We start from the raw sequence: 22,775 nt of genomic DNA, 5'->3' as shown, positions 1-22,775 counted from the left end.
TACATCGGGCACCGGCACGGTCACCCACAGGGGCTGGAGCCTATCCCAGCATGCACTGGGCGAGAGGCAGGACACACAGTGGCTGTGTGCTGCATGTATATGTGCTATGTAAAGTATTTAACAACTTACTGACGTTTAACATGTGATTTGAAGTGGCTCTATAGCTAATGAGCATTTGGATAAATCAGAATTGTTGACTGTAACGATCAGAATGACATTCATCGTAGAGCTTTCCAAACATGCCGGTTCATCCTCCGTCTCAAATGATGAAATGTGTCTGGGACTGATTCCAAACTACTGATCTACATAAATTACCTCTTTTTTGTTGGTAAAACTCCTAATTTTCACAGAATGAGTTATAATTCACAGGGCAGAGTGGGAAGTAGTTTATGTAGCTAGCTGCAGTGGTTTGGATGAAAGCCAGTGGGAAATGAAGGCGAGCGTGCATTTAGTCTGACGTTATGAGAACATGGTTCACGCTGTATTCCCCGTAACTTCACTCCCTGGAGAGGCCGAACTGATGTGCAGCAGAGTTACAACTGGTGCTGCACTCAAGCACGCGGCGGGTCAGGTACGACGTTACATAAGGTAGTTATTGATGCTTCAACTACAGGCCATGCAATTAATAATTTAAGTTGGAAGTAAGAGGAATAAACAAATAATCAAATCATTTCCAGCTTCAGCAAAGTACAAGGAGCAACAGTTATGAGAGGAATTGCTGGGGATCAACGATAGCGTTAGACATTTAATATATTATAGATAACTGCAGAGCTGCTGCTGAAGATGAGATTGATGAGACTGAACCAAACAACAAATGTGCTGGAAAACCAAAAACAGTTCGTCAAAAGAGGCTCAAAGGCTCAGCAGAACTCTGTGGTTCATCACTCTTCACATGGGCTCATGAAACAGAGTGTGAGACTTTGTGTCTGTATCATTATATAAATATAATATAAATATATAAAGGAATCTTACATTCAGGTAGCGTGCGTCCAACTCCACCTTCTTCTCCAGCTCTGTGAGCAGCTCGTTGTGGAAAGACTTCAGCTGAAAGACACACAGACACACAAACACCTCAAAACAATGCAACCAAACCTCAAGTAGTAATGTTTTCACACAGGGGAATATCTTAGAACAGGAATGTGTTGTGGTGCAAGAATGACTCGAAGGGATGGATTTGTTTTGCTGTCGGAAATGTCACGCCCAAGGATGAGTGGAGGATCTCTGCTATAGAAGTGCAAGCCAAAGTCAATTTACTGTATCTGTGCATGTGTAGTATGTGTGTGTGTGTGTGTGTGTGTGTGTGTGTGTGTGTGTGTGTGTGTGTGTGTACTGGCTCCTTTAAAATGACATTCCCAAACAACTAAACTGTATTTTATCAATTCATTTTCGAGGGTAATTATTTTCTCCTGGATTACGGTCTCAGTTTAAAATTCTACGTTGTAAATTGCACAAATAAATGCAACAAAACTACTCGGCTGGTTTTAGTAAAACGTCATCCCGACGCAGACGATCATGAGAAACGTATCTGTGACACGTCAATAAACAAACGTCTTCCACAAATAGGAAGTGACAATGCAGCTTGGTTATTTGGGAACTCTGTTTTTAGGAGACAAAGCTGCTTCTGGTTCAGAGAACAGTTGAACCATGTGGTGAAATATTATATTTTTATATATCGATATTAAAACACATTTCAAATGAAAAAAACAACAACAAAAGTAAAATGCATCTTAGCCGTTAGTGCACTCTCCCCATCTCTGCCTCTCTCTTATCACCCATGTTGTGACTTTATATTTTCTTAAACTACTATCAGCAGGAACGTTATGTAGTTTAGACTGAAAGGAGCTCATTATTAGTTTACTACCTAGAAACGTAGACAAAACTGTGACGGGCTCTGAACTGTGTTCCAAAAGAATACGAGTATTTTTTGCATTCATTCTCACTCTCTGTGGAGAAGAGACAAGCATCTGCTCTCTGCCTAATTTGTAAATTACACTTCATAATCACTTCTTTGGTTCAATGACATCCATTACCCAAAAGGAAGAGATGACACGCAATTTAAAAACAACCTTAATAGCAAACTTTGCATTAAGATTAAAGCTCCTCACTGCTTCTCTCGGCTGACTGAACCTTCCCTGCTAATGTTTCCACAACTGGACAATTTACTCTTTGGAAGATTCAAATAATCATCTTTTGGGGAACTGAACTGAGAAATGTTTTCAGTCTGTAATGGCAGCAATTTACACATCAGAAGATCAGCAAACAGACCATAATGAAGTGAAGCTGCTGCCGTCAGTAAATAGAAGTACATTAGAAGCTCCTCGACTACAGTCAGCGTTTGTGTCTATACGTGGATGTGAGACGGTCTTGCTGAGTATTAAATATTAAAATATATCTTGTAATGTGGAGATTCCAAAGTGAAAGGCCCCCAATCTGTTTGGCTTCCGACTCGCGGCTTAAGGAGTGCTGATTTTAGCAACACCACCACCACCACATGCTCACCATCTCTTCAAGCTGGATCTGGATCTGTCTGTGCACTTCAGCCATCTGAAAGAGCACCTCCCCTGCGGAGAGAAGACAGAGAAAAGAAAGGCGATAAACAAAAAAAGGAGGGGAGGGTGAGAGAGAAAAGAGAGGGTGATATTAAATCTCTCCGATGTGTGTGAGAGCTACATGCATAAATAAAAAGACCGTGCAGCCACACAGAACACATGAGAGACGGAGGACACGATGGACGAGATGAAACATCTGACGAAGCGGACCAAACTTATTAACATTACAGAAATATGCAGCACAGACAGAACTATGAAAAATCAAAGAAGCAATCGAGCAAATCTACTGAATATTTTTAAACTTAAACCAAGGGTTCATCATGTTACCATGAGCTTACAACACTACCGCTAATAAACACACAGGAACAGCAGAATGACAGAAAATCCTTAGAAATCAAGTTTCGTCGTTGCATTAAGACATATTTGTACGACAACATAACAGGGAAAAAAAACACCAAAAAGCAGAACCCAGAAGACATTAAAAGCTAAATAAGTAAAAGAAAAAACAGAAAAGATAAGAAAGTAAAGGATGATTCATGCAGCCAGGGAGGTGCGTGTCGTTATAAGATACCTACATGCTGCCTCCTCTGAATATGCAATGCGTTAAAAAAAAGGAACAAAAAGATCTAGTTTGAGCAAAGAACGGAGGGATAGAGACCTGGAGAGACAGTGACAGATCAAACTACCCCAAGAAGAACGAGACACACAGAAACACACAGACAGGCAGTTAGTGAGACCCACCGTCTGCAGTAAATAACGTGATGATCCACATTCTGGATCCTTTTAGGTTCATGTAGACGTTTGAAAGTAAAAAACATCCCATAGTTCCAGAAGAGAATTAGTTCTATTTTCTTGTCTTTTGTTTGTTGTTTACAAAGACAACTCAAAAAGTAGAGAAAGATACGTGTAAAGTCACTTCCTGTTGTACAGAAGGCAACAAAGTTTGTTTTTACAATGTCAACTTTTTCAAACTTGCACGCCTGTGACCAGGTCACTGTGTTTATTTAGGGATGCACGGATATCGATGTCGGGCAGATACTGACTCACACAGAGGGATCGGGGACTCTACTGATCTACTCAATTCAATTTGCTGCTGCGTTAAAACGGTTTTAATATAATTAGAATTCCTGCTAATTTTTTTACCAAGTTTAATAATAAATATAAATTAAGTTAATCTATTTGTTACATTCTGTTATATAAGGTTTGCCAGCCGACCACTGGAGGAGATCACTGTTCATGCCACCAAACATTGGTCAACGTATTATCAGCATTAACAGCATTAATTCAGCATCACTGGAGCTATAGCACTGAGGAAAGGATCTGAACAATAACTTTACCAACAAAGATGACAGTAACAATAATAATATAACTGTTAATTATTACAAAATATAACACAAATTTAACTAAATATTTACAACATTTGTTTTAATACAATCAGGGTTGATGATACATAAAAACCTCTTATAAAACATACTATATATATGGACTGTCATTTCTGACTGCATATGTACCAACATCAGGACAAACTATTGCTCTATATATCAACCAGGCTCCAGTGCATCTAGAATAAATAGATGAATTGGCAAATATGCCTCGGTGCAATCGTGGAAATGCCCAATAGGTAAAATATGATAGAGCTGCAGCTCCACGATGCACCGAGAGCCAATTAATCCTAAATAAGCCCGCTAATATGCATTAACAGCACTCATCTGCCTCCTGCGTAATGCATGCTGACAGCGGATAATGTACGTCGCGGCAGCGCTGAGGTGTGTGTGTGGGTGTTGGTGGACCTGTGGACAGTGGACAGCTATGGGGGACACACACAGAGAGAGAGTGGGCTGTGTGAACGGGATTAATGGGCTTAATGGAAGTGATGCGGTCATGCAGACGAGACTCAGAGGAAGTCGAAGGGATTTAGGAAAGGTCGGAGCAGGAGGAGGGAAGGAAATAAATGTATATTCACTTAAGTGCTGGACTTAAGTTTGAGGTGCTGGTACTTAACTTGCGTATTTTCACAGATGGAAATAATTACTTTTCCCTCCTGATGGCTGAAATCTGACATTTACATTAAACAATCAACTACATCTAAGATGCTTCTTTTTGTTTTTCCCTTTCCTTTCTTTAGACTGCCTTTTCCTTCTCTCATTTTATGATACACACACACACACACATATATATATATATATATATATATTCGGGGTAAAGTGGGCAGGAAAAGCTTTTTGACCTGCACGACAAAAAACAAAAAACACAAGGCAGTTGAGCACAATGCTCTCGTCTCCAAAACACCATCGCACTTTACAGCCGCCCTCCATCCATCTATTTATGAACATGCAGTGGCAGCCACAGTACAACAACACTGTAGAAGTGTTTGACTACCGCAGGACAAACTACTGAGACCAGTGAGGCAGATAAATCCACTGGCTCGTACTTTCAATTTTTCTTTGATTCTTGGAGGGCACCCAACGCACACTCCATCTCATCCATTAATAAACAGCCACCGGCCATCGACGAGCTACCGCAACTGGGCTGAACACACACACACACACACACACACACACACACACACACACACACACACACACACACACACACAGATGTTGATCTCAGCCAGAGGGATATAAGAAAACTGCTCTTTACAGAAACACATTCCAGAGAGGGTGGATATTAGTCTGCAGAACGGTGCGTGGGTTGTTTCATTTAACTGCCTTTTATGTATATTTGTTTAGTCATGATAATTACATTTTAATCCTTTTTTTTTTTTATATCTCTGAATATTTGTAATTTTCCACGAAATATTAGCAGACAATACGCAAAACAAATGAACTTTTGCATTTCTGAAGGTCGTACAAAGTCTAAATATAACACCTGATACAATTTCTAATGACGAGATAAGAAGACGGAGTCAAACAAAAGATAAACAATGTTGTATCAGAAACGCTGGATCGGGTATCAGCAAGTTCCCGGGTGTTTGGACCGATCTGATATCACCTCATACTATTATTAATCAGCTCATTCATGCTACATAGGAACAACGACACTGAACATGTGCAACTCCTGACATAAATGAGAAAGAAGCGAGACGGCTGAATACATAAACACGACACAAACACGTTGGGGACACGGACAGCGGTCGCCTGGCTGAAAGTCCTGTGTTTGTTTGTTTGGCCCACCATAAGTAATCTTTCCATTACGTCACCATGTCTGACCGTTGCGATGCGTTTAAGGTGAGTATCCCCAACGAGAAAAGGATAGAAGTGACTTTCCATGACTATACACCTGTAGTGCGCTGTTATGAGGTCGTGGTCATTTAAGGTATTTCTGTGAGAAAGTTGGATCAGGAAGTTGCTGGATGTTTACAACGGACATTTTGTTCCCAAATAAGTTCAGCTTCCATTTCATTTAAACCTGCATGAGTGTCTAACTGCTCGTGGTTCCCAGATTTTCAGCAGTACACCGTTAGAAATGATGACCTCTATGAGAGAAACTGCAGTAAACAGCCAACAGGTCTCCATAGTGCAGGTCTGTATGTCCTGAGCAAATGACGTCGCCTTTATCTGGAAAATCCCCAAATTCCTGGATGTTCTTGTTTCGTTGTGCCCATATAATCCCCAAAAACCTCTCCACCTTGCATTATGAAATGTTGGACTTCTACTGGCCACAACTAAGCAGCTTACTGATAATCAGCAGATCACAACAGCTGAGGCTTAGAGGAGAGTAAAGCACATTGTTGTCCGCACCCGGATCAATTAAAAGACTCCATACGTGATGCGTTTGCCTTCGAAAGACTCTCCCAAACACACAGCGAAGCATTCCTTCAACTGCAAGCGTGACACAACATCTTTTTATTCTCCTCTTAGTGTCTCAGCCAGAATCCCAACGAATGTCAGACTATGAAACTAAAGGAGGGATTTTTAATTGAGAGCGTGACCATTTCATCATTTCAACTAAATGCTCAACCCAATTAACCAGAGGAAAGAGGCTCCTCATTGTTTTGTCTAATACTCACATCGTTAAGTCTGATTCAGAGGTTTACAGCACACACGGGGAGAAATGCAAAGTAACACCTAAACACGGCTCACAGAATTACATTTGAGAATTATGGATTGTGCATCATCAACACCTCGGTAAACCAAAGTGGAGGAAAGTTCATTCTGGGAAAAAGAACGAACCTGGATCTTTAGAAACACCATGTGGTCTCAGCTACGCAGCACTCAAACAACAAGTGGTCAGTACGTGTCTGTCCGTGTGTGTGTGTGTGTGTGTGTGTGTGTGTGTGTGTGTGTGTGTGTGTGTGTGTGTGTGTGTGTGTGTGTGTGTACGGAGTGTGTGTTGAGCAGAAGACCAGCGCTCACATGGTTTCATCACCACATCTACTTTCCATACGACTCCTCGGCTCAACAGAGACCAAGAGAGAAAGAGAGAGGCAGTATAGGAGACAGAGAGACAGAGAGACAGAGACAGACAGAGAGACAGAGAGACAGACAGAGACAGACAGAGAGACAGAGAGACAGAGACAGACAGAGAGACAGAGAGACAGACAGAGACAGACAGAGAGACAGAGAGACAGACAGAGAGACAGAGACAGACAGAGAGACAGAGAGACAGAGACAGACAGAGAGACAGAGAGACAGACAGAGACAGACAGAGAGACAGAGAGACAGAGACAGACAGAGAGACAGAGAGACAGACAGAGACAGACAGAGAGACAGAGAGACAGACAGAGAGACAGAGACAGACAGAGAGACAGAGAGACAGAGACAGACAGAGAGACAGAGAGACAGACAGAGAGACAGAGACAGACAGAGAGAGACAGAGAGACAGAGAGACAGAGACAGACAGAGAGACAGAGAGACAGACAGAGAGACAGAGACAGACAGAGAGACAGAGAGACAGAGAGACAGAGACAGACAGAGAGACAGAGAGACAGACAGAGAGACAGAGACAGACAGAGACAGACAGAGAGACAGAGAGACAGAGACAGACAGAGAGACAGAGAGACAGACAGAGAGACAGAGACAGACAGAGAGACAGAGACAGACAGAGAGACAGAGAGACAGACAGAGAGACAGAGACAGACAGAGAGACAGAGAGACAGAGAGACAGAGACAGACAGAGAGAGAGAGCCACAGTGAATGGCCACATGGAGGAAGGTGTTTTCTGTAGCGCTCGTCTCTGCAGGGTTGGTATTATAGGAGCCTGAAAGCGAACACAAGCAGCTGTAATCCCCGGGAAGCTGCAGTGGCGGGAGTACAAGGTGCTGGAGGGAGATTCGTCCTCCTGAAAGCCGCATAATTGACGCCGTTATTGTTGTGCTCTTCTGGGTCTTTTAATTTCTCTAAACACCGGCGGTGTCCGTGTGCACGCAAAACACACCCGGGGACACACAGTTCCTACTACAGCGAACACAATTCCTCATTAGTATTCACATTTTAAGCATCTACTTGACTACAGAGAGACTTGACAATGACAAGTTTTGTTGCAAAAGCAATTTATCAACATTTTGTACGTCTGCAGTGTCCGTCGGCATGACGGAATATAATCCTGCACTGTAACATAGAGGCTCAAGTGTTTAAGCTAACCACGCTGTCACCATGTTCTAGTTATACATAATAACAGCACAAATCCGTACAATCTGGTGACACAAGTGTAAGTCATGTGATAACTGGGCTCTATTTGATGTCTTTACTTCAAAAGTGTATTAAAAAGACAAATTTAAATCGGCTGCAGAGGATCGATCGGGATGACGAGCGAATACATAATCATTACAGGGTGGCTGATGGGGAGCAAAATGAAGACTGATTATCTGAGACAGCCGACGCAAGCTGGAAGCGAGGGATTGGATGGACGGAGGACACGCGGGGGAAGGGAGATAAAAATCAGATTTTGTTTGTTTTGAGGAACAAACACAGATCTCAGCTGGTCAATAGGACCGCTGGCACCCAGCTCATCTAATTAGGTCCCTCGGTGGGAAAAGTAAAGATTTTCTTTTGAACTGTTTTTATGAAGCGATCCATCACCTGGTCCATTCCTGTCGCTGCTGGTCCATACGGAGTTCTCACATTGAGTCAGAAAAGGCAGACTCTGTCTTCATCAGGCTGGAAGCAGGATTTCAGGCTTACAAACGTATCACAAAGTAAGAGGCATCGTTTTAAAAGGCGCGTCACAAAAGAAACGTGTGTGAGAGGATTCACCAACAGCTTCACACTACAGCGTGGTGACAATTAGCTAACAAGGAGCTCACAAGTGGTACTATCTTCAGTTTATAAACTCTGTGTGTGTGTGTGTGTGTGTGTGTGTTTCATTCTGCAGTGCCTCAGGTCAGAGCCTGTACTTCACATTATTATCAGCATCATTAAGTCACCATTTGGCTGAATCCCAACATCAAGTACAATGCGACACCTCAAGGACATGTTATGGTCCAACACATTATTAAAGACACACTAACCCCCCTTTTGTTATTCATTTACTCGATCAAACGCTACACAATCCCTCACTGAGCTCACTTTACTGACACTCAAAAACACGGACAGCTATATGTTTGGCAGCTTGTTTGAACGTCTGGATGAACGTGACACTCGAGACAGGCAGGTGAAACGGAGGCAGAAGCAAAGCAGCAGACAGCTGTTGTGGTGGTGGTAATGAATGGCGTGGTGATCAAAGTGCTGTTACACGGGCCTGTGTGCGCTGTTGGCAGCGAGGGTCTGAAGGCTGCTAATGAGCCGGGAACACATCGCTCTCAGCCTCGCCTTCCTCTCTCTTCACTATGTGTCTCTCGTTTCTGCCTCAGTGTCTCTGCGTCCTCCTTCACCTCCTGAGGTGACCTTGTCAGCGGCAGAAACAGTAAGGCAGAGCTAAATTGGTACAGCGGAGCTGTTCTGATGACGCGCATACAGACGAAGGATAGCTACGTCTCTCGTCTGACATTAGTCCCTTTGGGTTTTGGTAATGAGAGAGTGAGTTAACCCCCAGATGGAAATCAAAGTATAAAACAAGTTGGGTTACAAAAAGGCAAAAACTTATGTTGACAGCGAGTCAGTGCCAAAATCGTAGAAGATAAAGATAAAGATAGAAGCTAAAGCTAACGATCACAGCGTGACAGTGAACCACCACGTCACCTGCCGCAACTGTCCCTCTAGTCAGCCCAAGTGCACCATTGCACCTGAGCCCCTGCTGGTCCAACTTTCCACAGTTTATTCAAATGCCTTGTTGATTGGCCAAAGAACCCCTCTGGGTTCTCTTGGTGGCTCTAGTGACCCCCTTGCTTGGCCCAAGAGTCCCTCTAGAACTTCGGGCCCTTTGCTGTTGACCCAACTGCCCCTTTAACTCACTCCAATGCCCCAGTAGCGCCTCTGGCTGGCCGAAGTAGCCCTGTTGGTGGTTCAACTGCCTGATACTCTTTTCTGCAGACAAAAACAACACTCAGCCTAAAAGGGGAAAAGATGCCCCATCTCATGTTTGCCTCTGCCCTCATAGTTTGTGTCCACGTCTGTACAGAAAAAATTAACACTAACAAAACTGATATAAAGTTTTCCATCCTTCTTGTCTTGAGATGAAACCTGGACATGAAAAGATGAAAAGAATCTCTCCACTGAAATGTCTCAATCATCTTGTACTAGGACACTGTAACGTCACCAGTCCCTCAGTGTCATGAATGAATGAAGTCTAAACTCCCTAACGTCCCTCAGGTCTGACTTTGTTCCACAATCAGTGTTTTCTTAATGTTGGACACAAGCAGGAAGCGTCCCCTGTAGGGCAACGTGCGTGGGAGAGGGAGAACTATTACATTGTGAGATGGTGAGATGACAAGGCGGGGGTAAACTAGAAAATAAAAGTCACTCTGAAAGAGTGCTCTCGCTGCAGTTTCCCTCTACGCAGAGTGAACGCTGGCTGAATTCAGATGGGGATGAAGCTCGAGGGAAATTCTGCCGGCTCAGAAAAAATGAGGGTCACGGCGAGGTCACCGATTTTTCCTCAAACGGAGCAACGTGAGACTTCAAATGAGACACAGCTGGAGAGAAAAACAACGGCGAATATTGCGGACGAATATCCCGAAGTGATGCTCGGCAATATAGCAGTCTGTCGTCTCAGAGAGCCGCTGAGGATGTGGCTTCTCTGTCCTTGTTTAAGAGTCGTGATTATTGCTTTCCTCTTCTGTTTTCTTTACCTCTGCTTCCAGGAGCTCACACTTCTGCTGCCGCCACCCAGCTGTGCAGCATGAGCGGTGATTTAAACCACTTCTCCCAGACGAAGTATAATTATTTGAAAAAAAACAAATGAGAAAATTATGCAGTGAAATCCGCTGATGAATACTGAACCACAGAAAGGAAATTGTCTTTTTGACCCAGAAGAATTAAATTCTCCCTCGCTGATGTCTAATCGTGTCTCTGATATCACTGCTTGTATCTGAGCCTTGTTCTGCTATCCTTTACACGCGTCTGATGAAGTGGAGGAATGGGCCTCGGAGGCCTCTTCTAAAGCGTGTTCATATGAATTAATTAACCAATTAATTGTGTCTTGGACCTGAAATTTGGCCGTGTGAATTCACCTTAAATTGATTTAATGTGATGGACGTTATGCTGAAGCGTCTTCAGCCCCGGGCAACGGGAACATATGAGAGAATAATGAGAATTAGATGTGTAGAGGGATGGAAGAAAAATATAATAAGAGACAAAAATGGAGCATAAATATGATATATCATATTACTCATGGTCATGCTGAGCAAGAAATATCCAGTAGGTTCATAGCTGGAGTTAGGGTGAACATTTTAATAAATAAAACATCTAGGAAATTATCAGTATTTATTTAGATTATTTATAAGATTTTTAAAGTAAAACTCTTTATTTCATGAGGATACAGAGGACTGTGTCTCCACACACACATCTTCATGTGGCTAAAAGCTGCAGATTGATTGGTGGATGGATTTCATGATATTGTCGGTTGAAATTGGTCGATACTAGCTTTGTTTTATATAAAGAAACAATGATATATTTTCATATAAAAATATGACAACTTTGCCATTTTTTGAATACATTGTTAAATAGGTGCACAAAATAAAGGGGACTTTAAGGTGCTTTATTCTGTTCTAGGAATCCAACGTATTCTAAGATTATTGCTGGCATTTTATTTTATAACTTTGGATGTCCCCTGGTTGGGGAAATGTTTTATCAGTTTTCAAAAATCCTCCCCATCAGGTGAATATAAACCTCCATTTCTGACTCCTTTCCTTATCAACAGGTAGGGATGAAAAGCAACAGCCGAGGATGTGACATACAGTATATCTCCACCTGTCCATGCATTAACTCTATAAAACGCTTCCGATATAAAATCTGTTACATCCACCTTACATTATATAAATCAAAGCCAAAGTGGATGTTTTTCTTCAGGTTTGAGTGCCAGAGCAGCGATCTGAGCGAGTACCACCTCTGCTCAGATTTGCATCTGAATGGCGGATCCCAAATATGGTCAGAGAGGGGAACCGGAACTGCAGGAGCTTCCTTACAACCATGTCCATATTTAGTATACGGAAGAATGATGATGGCATTTTCATCCACACTGACATCACCGACGAGCCATTTTTGGGCTGCGGATCAAGCATCGAACTCCGTCTCTCCTCCTCCTCCTCCTCTTCCTCCTCCTCCTCCTTCTCCTTCGAAGCGGCTCCGGTCGAGGCATTTCGTTTCATCTATTTTTAGAAACGTGTGCAGAGTCGGCGTGTTCTCCTAGGGCTGCCTGCGCTCCCACATCAATGATGGGGGCGTTTCGCAGACACACACAGTGAACGCAGTAGTGAAAGAGGAGAGGACGAGTGGGCTGACTCCACACTGCAGGCGTGGAGTAGCTCGTCTCTCCACAAAGAGAGTCATGCAGCAGAGCAGTCGTTCAGACGCTGACAGCACGGTGTAAATTAAGAACAACTGGGTGAAACACAAGCGAGGCATCTTCTCCTGTTCCTGTGCCGAGCTGTCAGGGCCGTGTATCCTCAGCCGTGCTAAGTGATAAACTACAACACTCTGCATAAACAAGAGTCCCCATGAGGAGACGTGGGTCCGTTTATTTTGGGCTGCGAAAGTGGATAATAATCATGTAATCTTTTCTTTTTGTCCTAATTACACAGTTTGAGCACCGCCTGCTCTGGCATGTAAGGGTGTGCACTTGTGTGCTCGTACAGTATACATTGTGTGTGAGTGTGAGTGTGAGTGTGAGTGTGAGTGTGAGTGTGAGTGTGTGTGTGTGTGTGTGTGTGTGTGTGTGTGTGTGTGTGTGTGTGTGTGAGAAGGCGGCTGAATGAAATCTAACATTAAACTGTTCCTCTGCCTCTGCTGCCGTTTCTAAAGTGACACACAGAAATAATTACCACAGTGTTCCAGTAAAAATTGCACGCCACAATCACACACAAGAAGTTTTTTTAGATTCCAGCAACGAATATGTGAGAACGTCTCATTCAGGTGACTGTGGTGCTGATAGCAGGAGTTAAAACATGTGGTTGCGTTTCAGGAAACAGGCATGAAGTGGAATTGAAGCATTCAGATTGTCCTGATTTGATGTCTGAGAATTAAATATCTTTACAATATAAGCGAAGTGCGGCATTTTGAATGTCTCCAGTCGGGTCTTTATGCCCAAGAGTCAATTAAAGCTAGAACCTCAAACTCGGCAAGGTATGGAATATAAAAGAATAAGAATCTGAACCAATAAAATACAAACAAAGCCAAACCCTAAACCGTGTAGATCCTCTGTAGGGCTGCAATTAACGTTCAACAAAATCAGTTCATCATTTTCTTGATTAATCGATTGTTTGTCTATAAATAGTAGATATCAAATGGTGACAAATGTCAAACAGTGAATCCCGAAGCCCTACATGACGCCCCAAATGTCTTGTTGTGTCCACAACTCAAAGATATTCAGTGTACTGTCACAGAGGAGGAAAACAGATCATATTTACATTTAACAAGCTGGAATCAGATCATTTTTAAACTCAAAACGATTAATCATTTATCAAAATAGAGTTGGCGATAAATGTAATAGTCGATTAAACTTTGCAGCTCTAACCGTCGAAACGTACCCGTTTGTACATTTCACTCAGGAAAAGAGTCAATAATAATAATAAACATTTGAATTCATGACATAATTCTATTGTAATCCTTTAACATTGTTAACGCGTGTTTCTTCTGACTAGTTTTGAAACTTTCCTTCACTTAATGATGTCATCCATTAAGTCTGGATAGCATCAGTGATGCTAATGAAGAAAGTTAATTTATGAAACGGTCCGGTACTTCTCCACCCTGCAGCTCACCGTGTTCTTCACGTTCTCCATCATGCTCAATTTCTCAAACCCAACTCTCCCTCTCCTCCTTATTTCGCCCCCGTCACATGCAGTCCCACGTCCTCCGTTCACGTGCTAATGCCATTAGCTGCTGTTCATCTTAATGCTCCGATTCATTACGTTACTGCAGCGAGTGAAGCCGGAGTGAATTCTAGCAGAAAGACTCTGCCACCTCAGAGAGATCAAGTAGTTTCAAGTCCGGCCCCGTTATTAATTCGGCACCGTCGCGCCCGGACATTTTCCCCTCAACAAAACCCAATTAAATGTACAATCACAAGTTGGCCAATTTTACAAATCTGCTTTTGGTTCTGATCAATTATGAAGTGTGAGGTAAAGCCCTGGGTGAGTGATTATCCCTGACACACACACACACACACACACACGCGCACGCGCACGCACACGCACACGCACACACGCGCACGCGCAACCCTTGTTATCTGCTAATTAATAAACTAGCAGGCTTAAGAATTTCTAAATGTATTTTCTGTTTGCCACAACATTGGCGCTCAATGTTTCCTCTGACGTCTTCTGGAGCAAAATAGGCAGAGAAATCCTGACTTTTAGTAAACCGCCACCTCTCATTATGTAATAGTAACTACGGGGGACAGATTCTGACTCATTAGGAAACCGGTTGTGAAATCATCTCTCATCAGCCCTCTATACCAACCATCATCACACAGGTTTGTTTGTCTGATCACAGATATTGCTGTCTGTACTCAGCGAGAGCACAATTTTTAAATCAATAAAATATATACGTTGTGTGAGAAACGCTTGATTTCTTTAGTAAGTGGTCGTGTAATCAGTGTGAATGTACAGTGAGTATAGGTCATTACTGGGTAGGGGTTCATTCTCCCGTACATGCATCTTTAACCATCCAGTCCTTTCCTTGTTATATTTAATCAGACTGTATGTAAATATTGGACTACTTTTTACTATCCCTGCCTTTCAAATGTATGTTATGAAACGCAGTTATAAAACTATGCTAAAAAGACACATTCATGTGCATCAGTAGAGACGGGAAAAAAGGCTTCAGAAGTCAGCTCAAGAGTTAAGATGAGGATGTGTCGGAGCTCCCCACTGTCACATGACCCTCCCAATAAACAAATATTCCATCTGCTGGAAGCATCGTCATCATGGATTCATTTTGCAGAGCTTTTATGTGCATGACTTATTATGTAACCTAAAGTTACAAGGTTATACTCTTATATTAGCATTTTCTACAGTAATTCACTGGAGAAGCGAGGCTCAACACAAGCAATGAAATATGCTAAAGCATGCACAACACAACAAGCATCGTGAGAGCGATTGCCCCTTCATTGTGGACAAATCAAAGCTGCTCTGAGTGCTGCTGATTAGTGGAGACCGCATCAATCCATCCTGCTCAGCCTAGTCTGTCGTTTCACTGGAGGTTCTGCTGAGTCATGGTTAAGCTGCCAGGAAAAGGAAAGGAACACAAAACGGGCAACGGCAACATGCATGCAGACAAAAGACGTCAAGAGCACATGTCGTGTGAGAAAGAAAGCATGAAATGCACAACAGCAAAGCAACCAAGCTGATGGGAAACGGGGATGTACAGATGTATGATGGGATATTTTATTGAGACGTTTGCATACCAAGTCAACATTTTTTGTATGTTTTTTTTAAATTACGTCATTGTGACGCAGAAAAATCTTGCACACTTTTTTTTTTTCAATAAGCATATATACAGTGTTTTAACGGTCGCAGAACAATTCATGATGGACGTGTTAGTTGTAAACATCTGCACAAAGAACACAAACTTGTATTTACTTTCAAACGTCTCACATTTTCAGACTAAAATAACGGTGTTGCGATTACTTTACTCTTTACTTTACTTTTTCAATAATTAAACGTTTAAGATGAGTCATGGGTTGTACGCTCATTAAAGCTGCAAGATTCAAGCAGGAAGTGGACGTCCGTGATCCGTGTACGAATTATGGAGTTGAAGCTGGATGGAGGGATAGTAATGAGCTTTTCACTATTCACAATTAGAGCGGGCACACAAGCTCAGCTGAGCATTTGTCAAAGAGACAAGGGGAGGAAAAATGAATTGATGAGGCTCGAGAAAAAGTGCAAGGGAGAATCCAAAAAGGTCTCCCCATGAATAATGAATGCTGCTTTTATATCCTCCTCACTTGCCTCGGATATCCCTGTTTTACCATCCTCTCAGCATCCCTCCCTCTCCTATGCCGTTTCAGTCCACGCCTGCTATTTTAAGTCCCATCAGGGTGAAAGAACAAAGAGGATGCAGCGATCCAGGGCTAACGCAGACCCGTCACACTCCTCGCCATGTGAGGGGTCAACAACTATGACACAACTCTGCACAGAGTGAGACAACGAAATGCTTACTTCAGACAGATGTTCCTACCCGTGTATCTGCTAGAAATGGGCCTTTAATTCTCTCCTATGCAAACTACCACTACAGATACGTCTATAATGAGCAGAACCAGGGCTGATCCAACCGAAACCGGACAACACGCTGCATGAGAGCTGAGCGAGCCGTTCCTCACATCCTGATTGTCCAGCAGCACTGTAAATATGTTGAGGGCTTATTATGAACGGACAGAAATCCACCTCGACATGTGTGCTACATTTTTCTATATATTGTTTTCTCACAGCGGTGCAACATAAAGACAAAGCAGAGCCTTATATATTTCCTGAATGTTTGGGGAAACAAGAGATTAAACAAATGGGCATGCTGTGACAAACATGCAGAATTAATTCTTCTCAAATTAGAACGTTTTGGATTATATGAATTGTGAGTAATAACGCATCAAATAAGCTCTAAATTGCAGTAAAGGGAAGACTAATGCTCTGTGATCAGGATTTACAGTCTTTTAAGCACCAAATTATTTGAAAAAAAAAATGTCTGTGTGTGAGTGTGTGTCCGGTTTCAGGTCGCTCATCAGCTGCTTCTGCTCAAGAGCACGAGCCATCCCATTCACCATCTGCTTGTGCAACCCCCCTCCACCCCACCAGGGGTGCTACAGCCACTACGAGGACTCACCAAGATCCTTAGAGCCTTGACTTTCGCTGGCCATCTCGCCCATCCGCACCAGAGCGTCGAAGTAGCCCTTTGCAGCATATGTGACACCTGGAAACATGGAAGCATTGGGCATCAGACCACGGGTGCAGAGTTGAAATCTTCTTCAGCTCTGCAACCCTCCCCTACAGCTCACCCACCCCCCAGAGAGGTAAGGTTTTGGGCATGGGAAATAAGGAGCGACAGGCGGAAATGGAGACCAGGCAGGAAAAGAAAAAGCTCTATGGAGGCAACTACAGGAAACAGAGAGACAGCTATAGAGACTAATCAAGCACGTATCTTCAGCACAAACTACTTTGGAGCAAACCCTTTTACCAAATTTGGTATCTAGCCATGCAAACTGTTTTCAGTTCTAATCCATCGCTAAAATCTGTCTTCACATTGGGTTTTGGAAGCCGGTTCCACTCTAGAGCCGATTCCAGGTTGCTAAGCTCAGAGACCAATGAATCTCCCTCTTTATTACAAAGTGCAACACATCCCATGACAACATGGTGTCACTAGATCACATTGAATCTGTGAATAACCTCCCTAAAGACCACTGTCTATTTCAAATGTTCTCTGTAGCAAAATAACATGTGTTGGAGAAAGAGAAACCATTCTGCAAGCAGACCCGAGACACAACCCTGCCTGAAAACGAGGCTGCGCAGGTGTGGGGAAGTTATTTCCAAAACAAGTTCGAGATAATAAGATCTGATTCAGGAAGTCTGAATTTTGAAGCCAGTTCATAGTTCTAAATACAGAAAAACTGCTAAACTTAGATACTTTAGTTGTGATGTGGAACATTGTGGGATTCAATACTGGGACTGATGAGATTTGATAAAATGCAATCAAACCGCAACCATAGCAAACGCCCTGGAGGTGAACAGAGTTTAATTTGTGCTATCTGAAGCATTCAAAACGACATTTCAGCAGATAAATCAAAAACTATCTACGTGGCTAGATACCACTCTGGGTGTGCAGAAATTTGGATGAAGTGAATCTTTAAAATCCCTAACAGCACTATCTTAACTTCTCCCTACAAGCATGAGGGTTTTATTTGGATCCCCATTAGCTGATGCAGAACATCAGCAACTCTTACTTGAAAGACTGCTGACAAACAACTTTCTACAGCAATGATGTCAAAGCACTTTTCATTTCAAAGATGTATCAGGCAGCTATGATTCTCTGCGGTGCATTGTCACACAAGCCAGGGACACCAGCTGAGAGACATAACGGTGACTCAGGCCTTAAAAAACTGGGACGCGACGGTGAATTAAAGCAGGTCAGGGGTCAGCCACACAGCAACTGACAGAGGACACATGTCCAGACGAGAGATACATATGGATGAGGGCTGAGTTTATTACATGGCCCTCATGTTGATGGGTGTTTGTGCTAAGAACTGCCAGAGGACACTCATGCAGAATCCCCAAGAGAGGGGGAAATTACAAAGTGTATATCCATATGGAAAACAATAGAAATCTATTCTGAGTTCATGTTCCAGCTGGTTTTGGTACGATTCCACAGAGCTATGCGAGCTATTGTTCTCAAAATGAAGACGCTCTCAGGCTGCTAGGTCTGAACATATACTTAAAATGTACCTCTGAAATAACTTGAACTGCTTTTACTTCTTTATCACAACCATGAACTGCGATAACACTCGGTAAATCTCTACACGGCGGTGCAACCCTCCCAGATAAACTATGACAGAGGAGAGAAGCCAAGACCCCCTTTCCTGTCTTTTCCTAAGCCTGGCTTGAGTTAAACATAGGTGGGATATAAGAGCTTGAGAGAAGGGATAAGCTAGGCTAAGACGGCTGGGTGAGCACGGTTAATTTAATCGATGTCCGAAGAAATCTGAGCCTGGAGGGGAGCGGCGCCAGGTGAGGCGGGATTAGCTTTGCTCGTCTGTCAGTTGAAAAGTGACGGCGAGGGATAAAGGTGGGAGAAGAAAGGAGGAAGGAGATGGAGGGTTCTGCCTGTAAAGAGGATTAGAACAGTGATATAAAGCCGATACAGAGCCGAGAGTGTCGGTGTAAATGAAACACAAACAAGAAGGAAGTCTAAATCAGCTGAGATTCACACTAAACTTCCACAATGTCCATCAAACCCCTCTCACATTCAGAGAGCACTGATTTGATGCTTTGCAGGTCAAAAGACAACTAGACAGCTACTTTAAAACTGAGAAATACATCGTTTTTTAGATAAACTGTAGTTAACTACAGTTGGTGTGTAGTTCTCATCACGCTGAAATTAACCGAATAAATGACAGCAGTTTCAGACAGCAACACTGACAATCCATTGCTATAAAGGAACTCCACCACGGACACATGACTTCGCGTCTCCTCCACTGAGCTGAAGGAGGACGAGTGTTCTAGTGAGGACGTTTAGTCGTCTCATTTACACTCTTTTTAAGACACGAAGAAGCTTCTAAATGTATTTACTGACCTACTTTATATTGCAGAACTAAACATTAGAATCTACTCAGCTCGTGTGAAGCACATTATTTCAGACATCTAAACCAAAACACATCGACTTTGAGACAAGGGAACAGGAAGTGAACAAATTCTGACTCATTTCTGCAGCACTCTGTAGTTGGTATATTATCCAAAGATAAATATAATCATTAGTCCCGCTGATTACAATATAATAATTCAATTGAAACATGTAATCTAGATCTCTCTCTTAGCCTCAGTTTTAACCTAGACGAGATGTCTTCTGACCTTTAAAAGAACCAAATCAGTGCTGAACGGCCTCTCTTTCCTTCCACACATGTAGCCAGGTGGGACGCTCTCTCTGTTCCCTCCCACCTACAATACTTCCCAGCCTGCAACAGTGCTGCACGAACCTGCAATAAAGATTTTTAATAAAGTCTGAATACCAGCTAAGCACCACATCCCAAACCACCCCATCCCACATCCAGTCCAATCAAACCCAAACGCAAGCAAACAAAAACAAAGTCAGCTTCCTCCCTCCGTCATGTTGGTTTCCACAGTCTCCAGAGAGGCAAACCTGCCGCCCTAGTTCTACTTCTAGAAAAACAGAGGTGGCACTGGCATTTGTCCAGTGACAATAGCTTCTCACCGGGTGTCCGCTCTACTGTAAACCATTCCTCTGTGCCCCACGCCTGGCATTGATGAAGTGTAATCCCCGCTCGGGGAGTCGCGGGGCTATTTTTAGCCTTATCTATCAGACTGGAGTGAGGCCTCCTTTATTGGCCTTGCTGGCTGCTGAGTCTTCCCTCCGAGCACACGAAGGAGAGCCCTGCTCCACGCAGCATGCCGAGCACAACAGCTGCACCATCACTGGAGATACAATAGGATCCCGATAGAGCTCCTCCCCACAGAGTGACATGAAAGAGTGCGGTGGAAAAGAAGTTTTCATATCAATAAATGAGCATTTGGAGGCTTGTCTTATCTGACGACATGGACATGACAAGGCTTAGATTATTTTGAGCCGAAGCATTAAATATTTGAATCACTGGGTGACTCTAATCAAAGTGAATGTAACACTAATAAACTGCAGGACATTCTTCAAGACAACGATGACGTCTGTTTACTTCTCTTTATGTCTAATATTTCATTTTGAACTCAGTTTCTCCTCATGTTTCTGAATAAGTCTCTAAACCTTTTCTTCCGCCCCTTTTTTTTTTTTTTTTTTTAGTTCCCCGTCTTGTCCTGGTTACCGGCTCGTTCTCGTTTCCTCGTTCCCGTGGGGGGGCACCGAGATTCTCGCGACTCCTTCTGTTCCACTTCCCATTGGCTTATGCTCCACTTAGCTCCCCCCAAGACATTTCCAGTGCTTTTGTCTTTAACCTTGAGCCACTGCTGCACGAACACCTCAATCTCTCAGTCGCTCACACACACACACACACACACACACACACACACACACACACACACACACAGACACAAACGACCATGCAAACCCTGTGCAAGCCACGAAAAGCGATGACAAAGGACGTACAATAGAGGCAGACATTTAAGACCAATGAACCGGTTTCAGACGGAGGAGGACGTGTGGACAATGGACATCATCACAGAGGGACAATCAGAGGACATCAACCCCAGAGTGTCATCTCTGACAAGCAAATCTTTAACATTTGAAAGAGATATTCTGTGACTGTCTCTGCAGGGGGACATTACTGCTGTCACTTCTGCCACAGAGCAACAAACGAGCTTCTGTGGTTCAAAGAGTTTTAAGGATTCTGGACTCTGGCTTGATGCAGACGTCAACAACACTAGAAGCCACTGAACATCTGTGTTGTCATCACAGCACATCTCTACTCAGGGAAAATGAAGAGGATATAAAAGCAGCGCCAAGCGTCGGGTCTGCTGGCCCTCTGCCTGGACTACTGGACAGACAGGAGGAATGAGAGAAGGACGAAGACGGAGAGGAAACCAGAAATGGTCGGTGTACTCACTGGTCAGCGCCTTCTCGTAGCTTTTTCCCATGGCTATGAAGTTCCGCAAGCAGGGGTTGAACTGCTCCATGATGGACTGGAAAAAGGATGGGGAAAAAACAGCACGTTTGTTTAGTCAAGTAGCAGAAAAGATACTGATACAATCACTGATATGAGCTCAAATGAGGAGCATCACTCTTTACTGGGGCATGAACACACACACACACACACACACAGACACACATACGTACACACAGCAGAGTCAGCTGAGCCAACCAGGAGGAAGAGGAGTGAAGCAGGGATTCAATTCAAGCTCATGGCAAGGACTGGACGGATGAAATATAAGGGTAATAATGAGAAAGAGAGAGTCACAGGGAGGGGGGGGGGCTTGTGTGTGTATGTTGTGGTATGTGTGTGTGTGTGTTTGTAGATGGGGGGGGGGGGGGGGGGGGGGGACTGTTTTCTCTCACTTCCCCTGCTGTCTGTATTAAAATAAAACCTGGTTTTGGCTGCTGACTCACCTCGGCTCAGCAGCAGACCTGGACCCATCGCGGTTTCCTGCCGTCTCTCTAACACTCTGAACTCTGGCACACTGCTACTGCTAATTGATTTTTTTTTTCCCAAGGATCAGATCAACTGACTTATAAATAAAACCCATTTTCTCACTCATCTCCGGTGGTATCTATCCACGGTGCCATCAAATCTCAGAGGCAGATATCTGAAAACGTGTAACCAACACCATAAAGCTCCATGTGATCATTTGGCACCATAGCGACATCCTGGTCAGGTCAGAATATGCTTCAGCTGCACAAAACAAGGTCATATTATCTAGAGCTCATGGATAAAGGTGGATCAAGATACGCATGCAGAAACAAAACAAACCACATTCTCAGCCATTAATCAGAACAGACCATTGTGAATAGTGGTTGACCGATAAACAAGCATCTACAGGTCGGGCTTCAGCACTAACTTTTGAAGTGGCTTCAGCTTTTGGTTGCCAAAGCTTAAAATACGGTTGCCATTGTTAGTCACCTTATATTGTGAGTGAATGCAGATGTAAATCAGCTTAATAATGAACATGTGTATACATGTCAGGTGTATGTTGTTCATGCTTTGCAGTGTAATTTTCTGTATAGATTTTGGGATACTTCGCCTCCAAAGACTTTACAGATTTCCTGTTTGTTTTTTCTGGTTCTTTGTCAGTTGAATCACTTTGCACATTCGTTTGTGGAGTGAAACGTTGCACTAACCCGTCAACATCACAGTCAAACAACAGTCATTTGCTTCACCGCCGTCTCTAAAACAGATGCACTCGCGAGTAAACACACCAACGCTGGTGAAGGTCTGGCTGGTTCTGGTTCTGGTTCTGACTGTAACAGCATGTACCAGCAGAAAGCAGCATCTTCTTTTTTTCTGAGTGACAGCAAACATTTGAAACGTACATAAATAACAAAGACATAAACA

At 43.2% G+C, this 22,775-nt stretch overlaps 1 protein-coding gene across 1 annotated transcript in view; it reads right to left on the bottom strand.

The window, feature by feature from the left end:
- Positions 1-22,775, bottom strand: part of baiap2b (BAR/IMD domain containing adaptor protein 2b) — a 60,573-nt gene that overhangs the window by 22,175 nt on the left and 15,623 nt on the right. The window contains exons 2-5 of the mRNA XM_079182378.1: positions 21,333-21,408; positions 16,898-16,984; positions 2,500-2,561; positions 973-1,044 (exon numbers count right to left, since the gene is read on the bottom strand). Coding sequence (XP_079038504.1) covers positions 973-1,044; positions 2,500-2,561; positions 16,898-16,984; positions 21,333-21,408 — 297 coding nt within the window. The remainder of the gene's footprint in view (positions 1-972; positions 1,045-2,499; positions 2,562-16,897; positions 16,985-21,332; positions 21,409-22,775) is intronic.

The sequence above is a fragment of the Pholis gunnellus genome (assembly GCF_910591455.1).
Source record: "Pholis gunnellus genome assembly, chromosome: 21".
Classification (NCBI taxonomy): Eukaryota; Metazoa; Chordata; class Actinopteri; order Perciformes; family Pholidae; genus Pholis; species Pholis gunnellus.
Note: the sequence above shows the minus strand (reverse complement) of the source record. Positions and strands in the feature narration are given on the sequence as shown.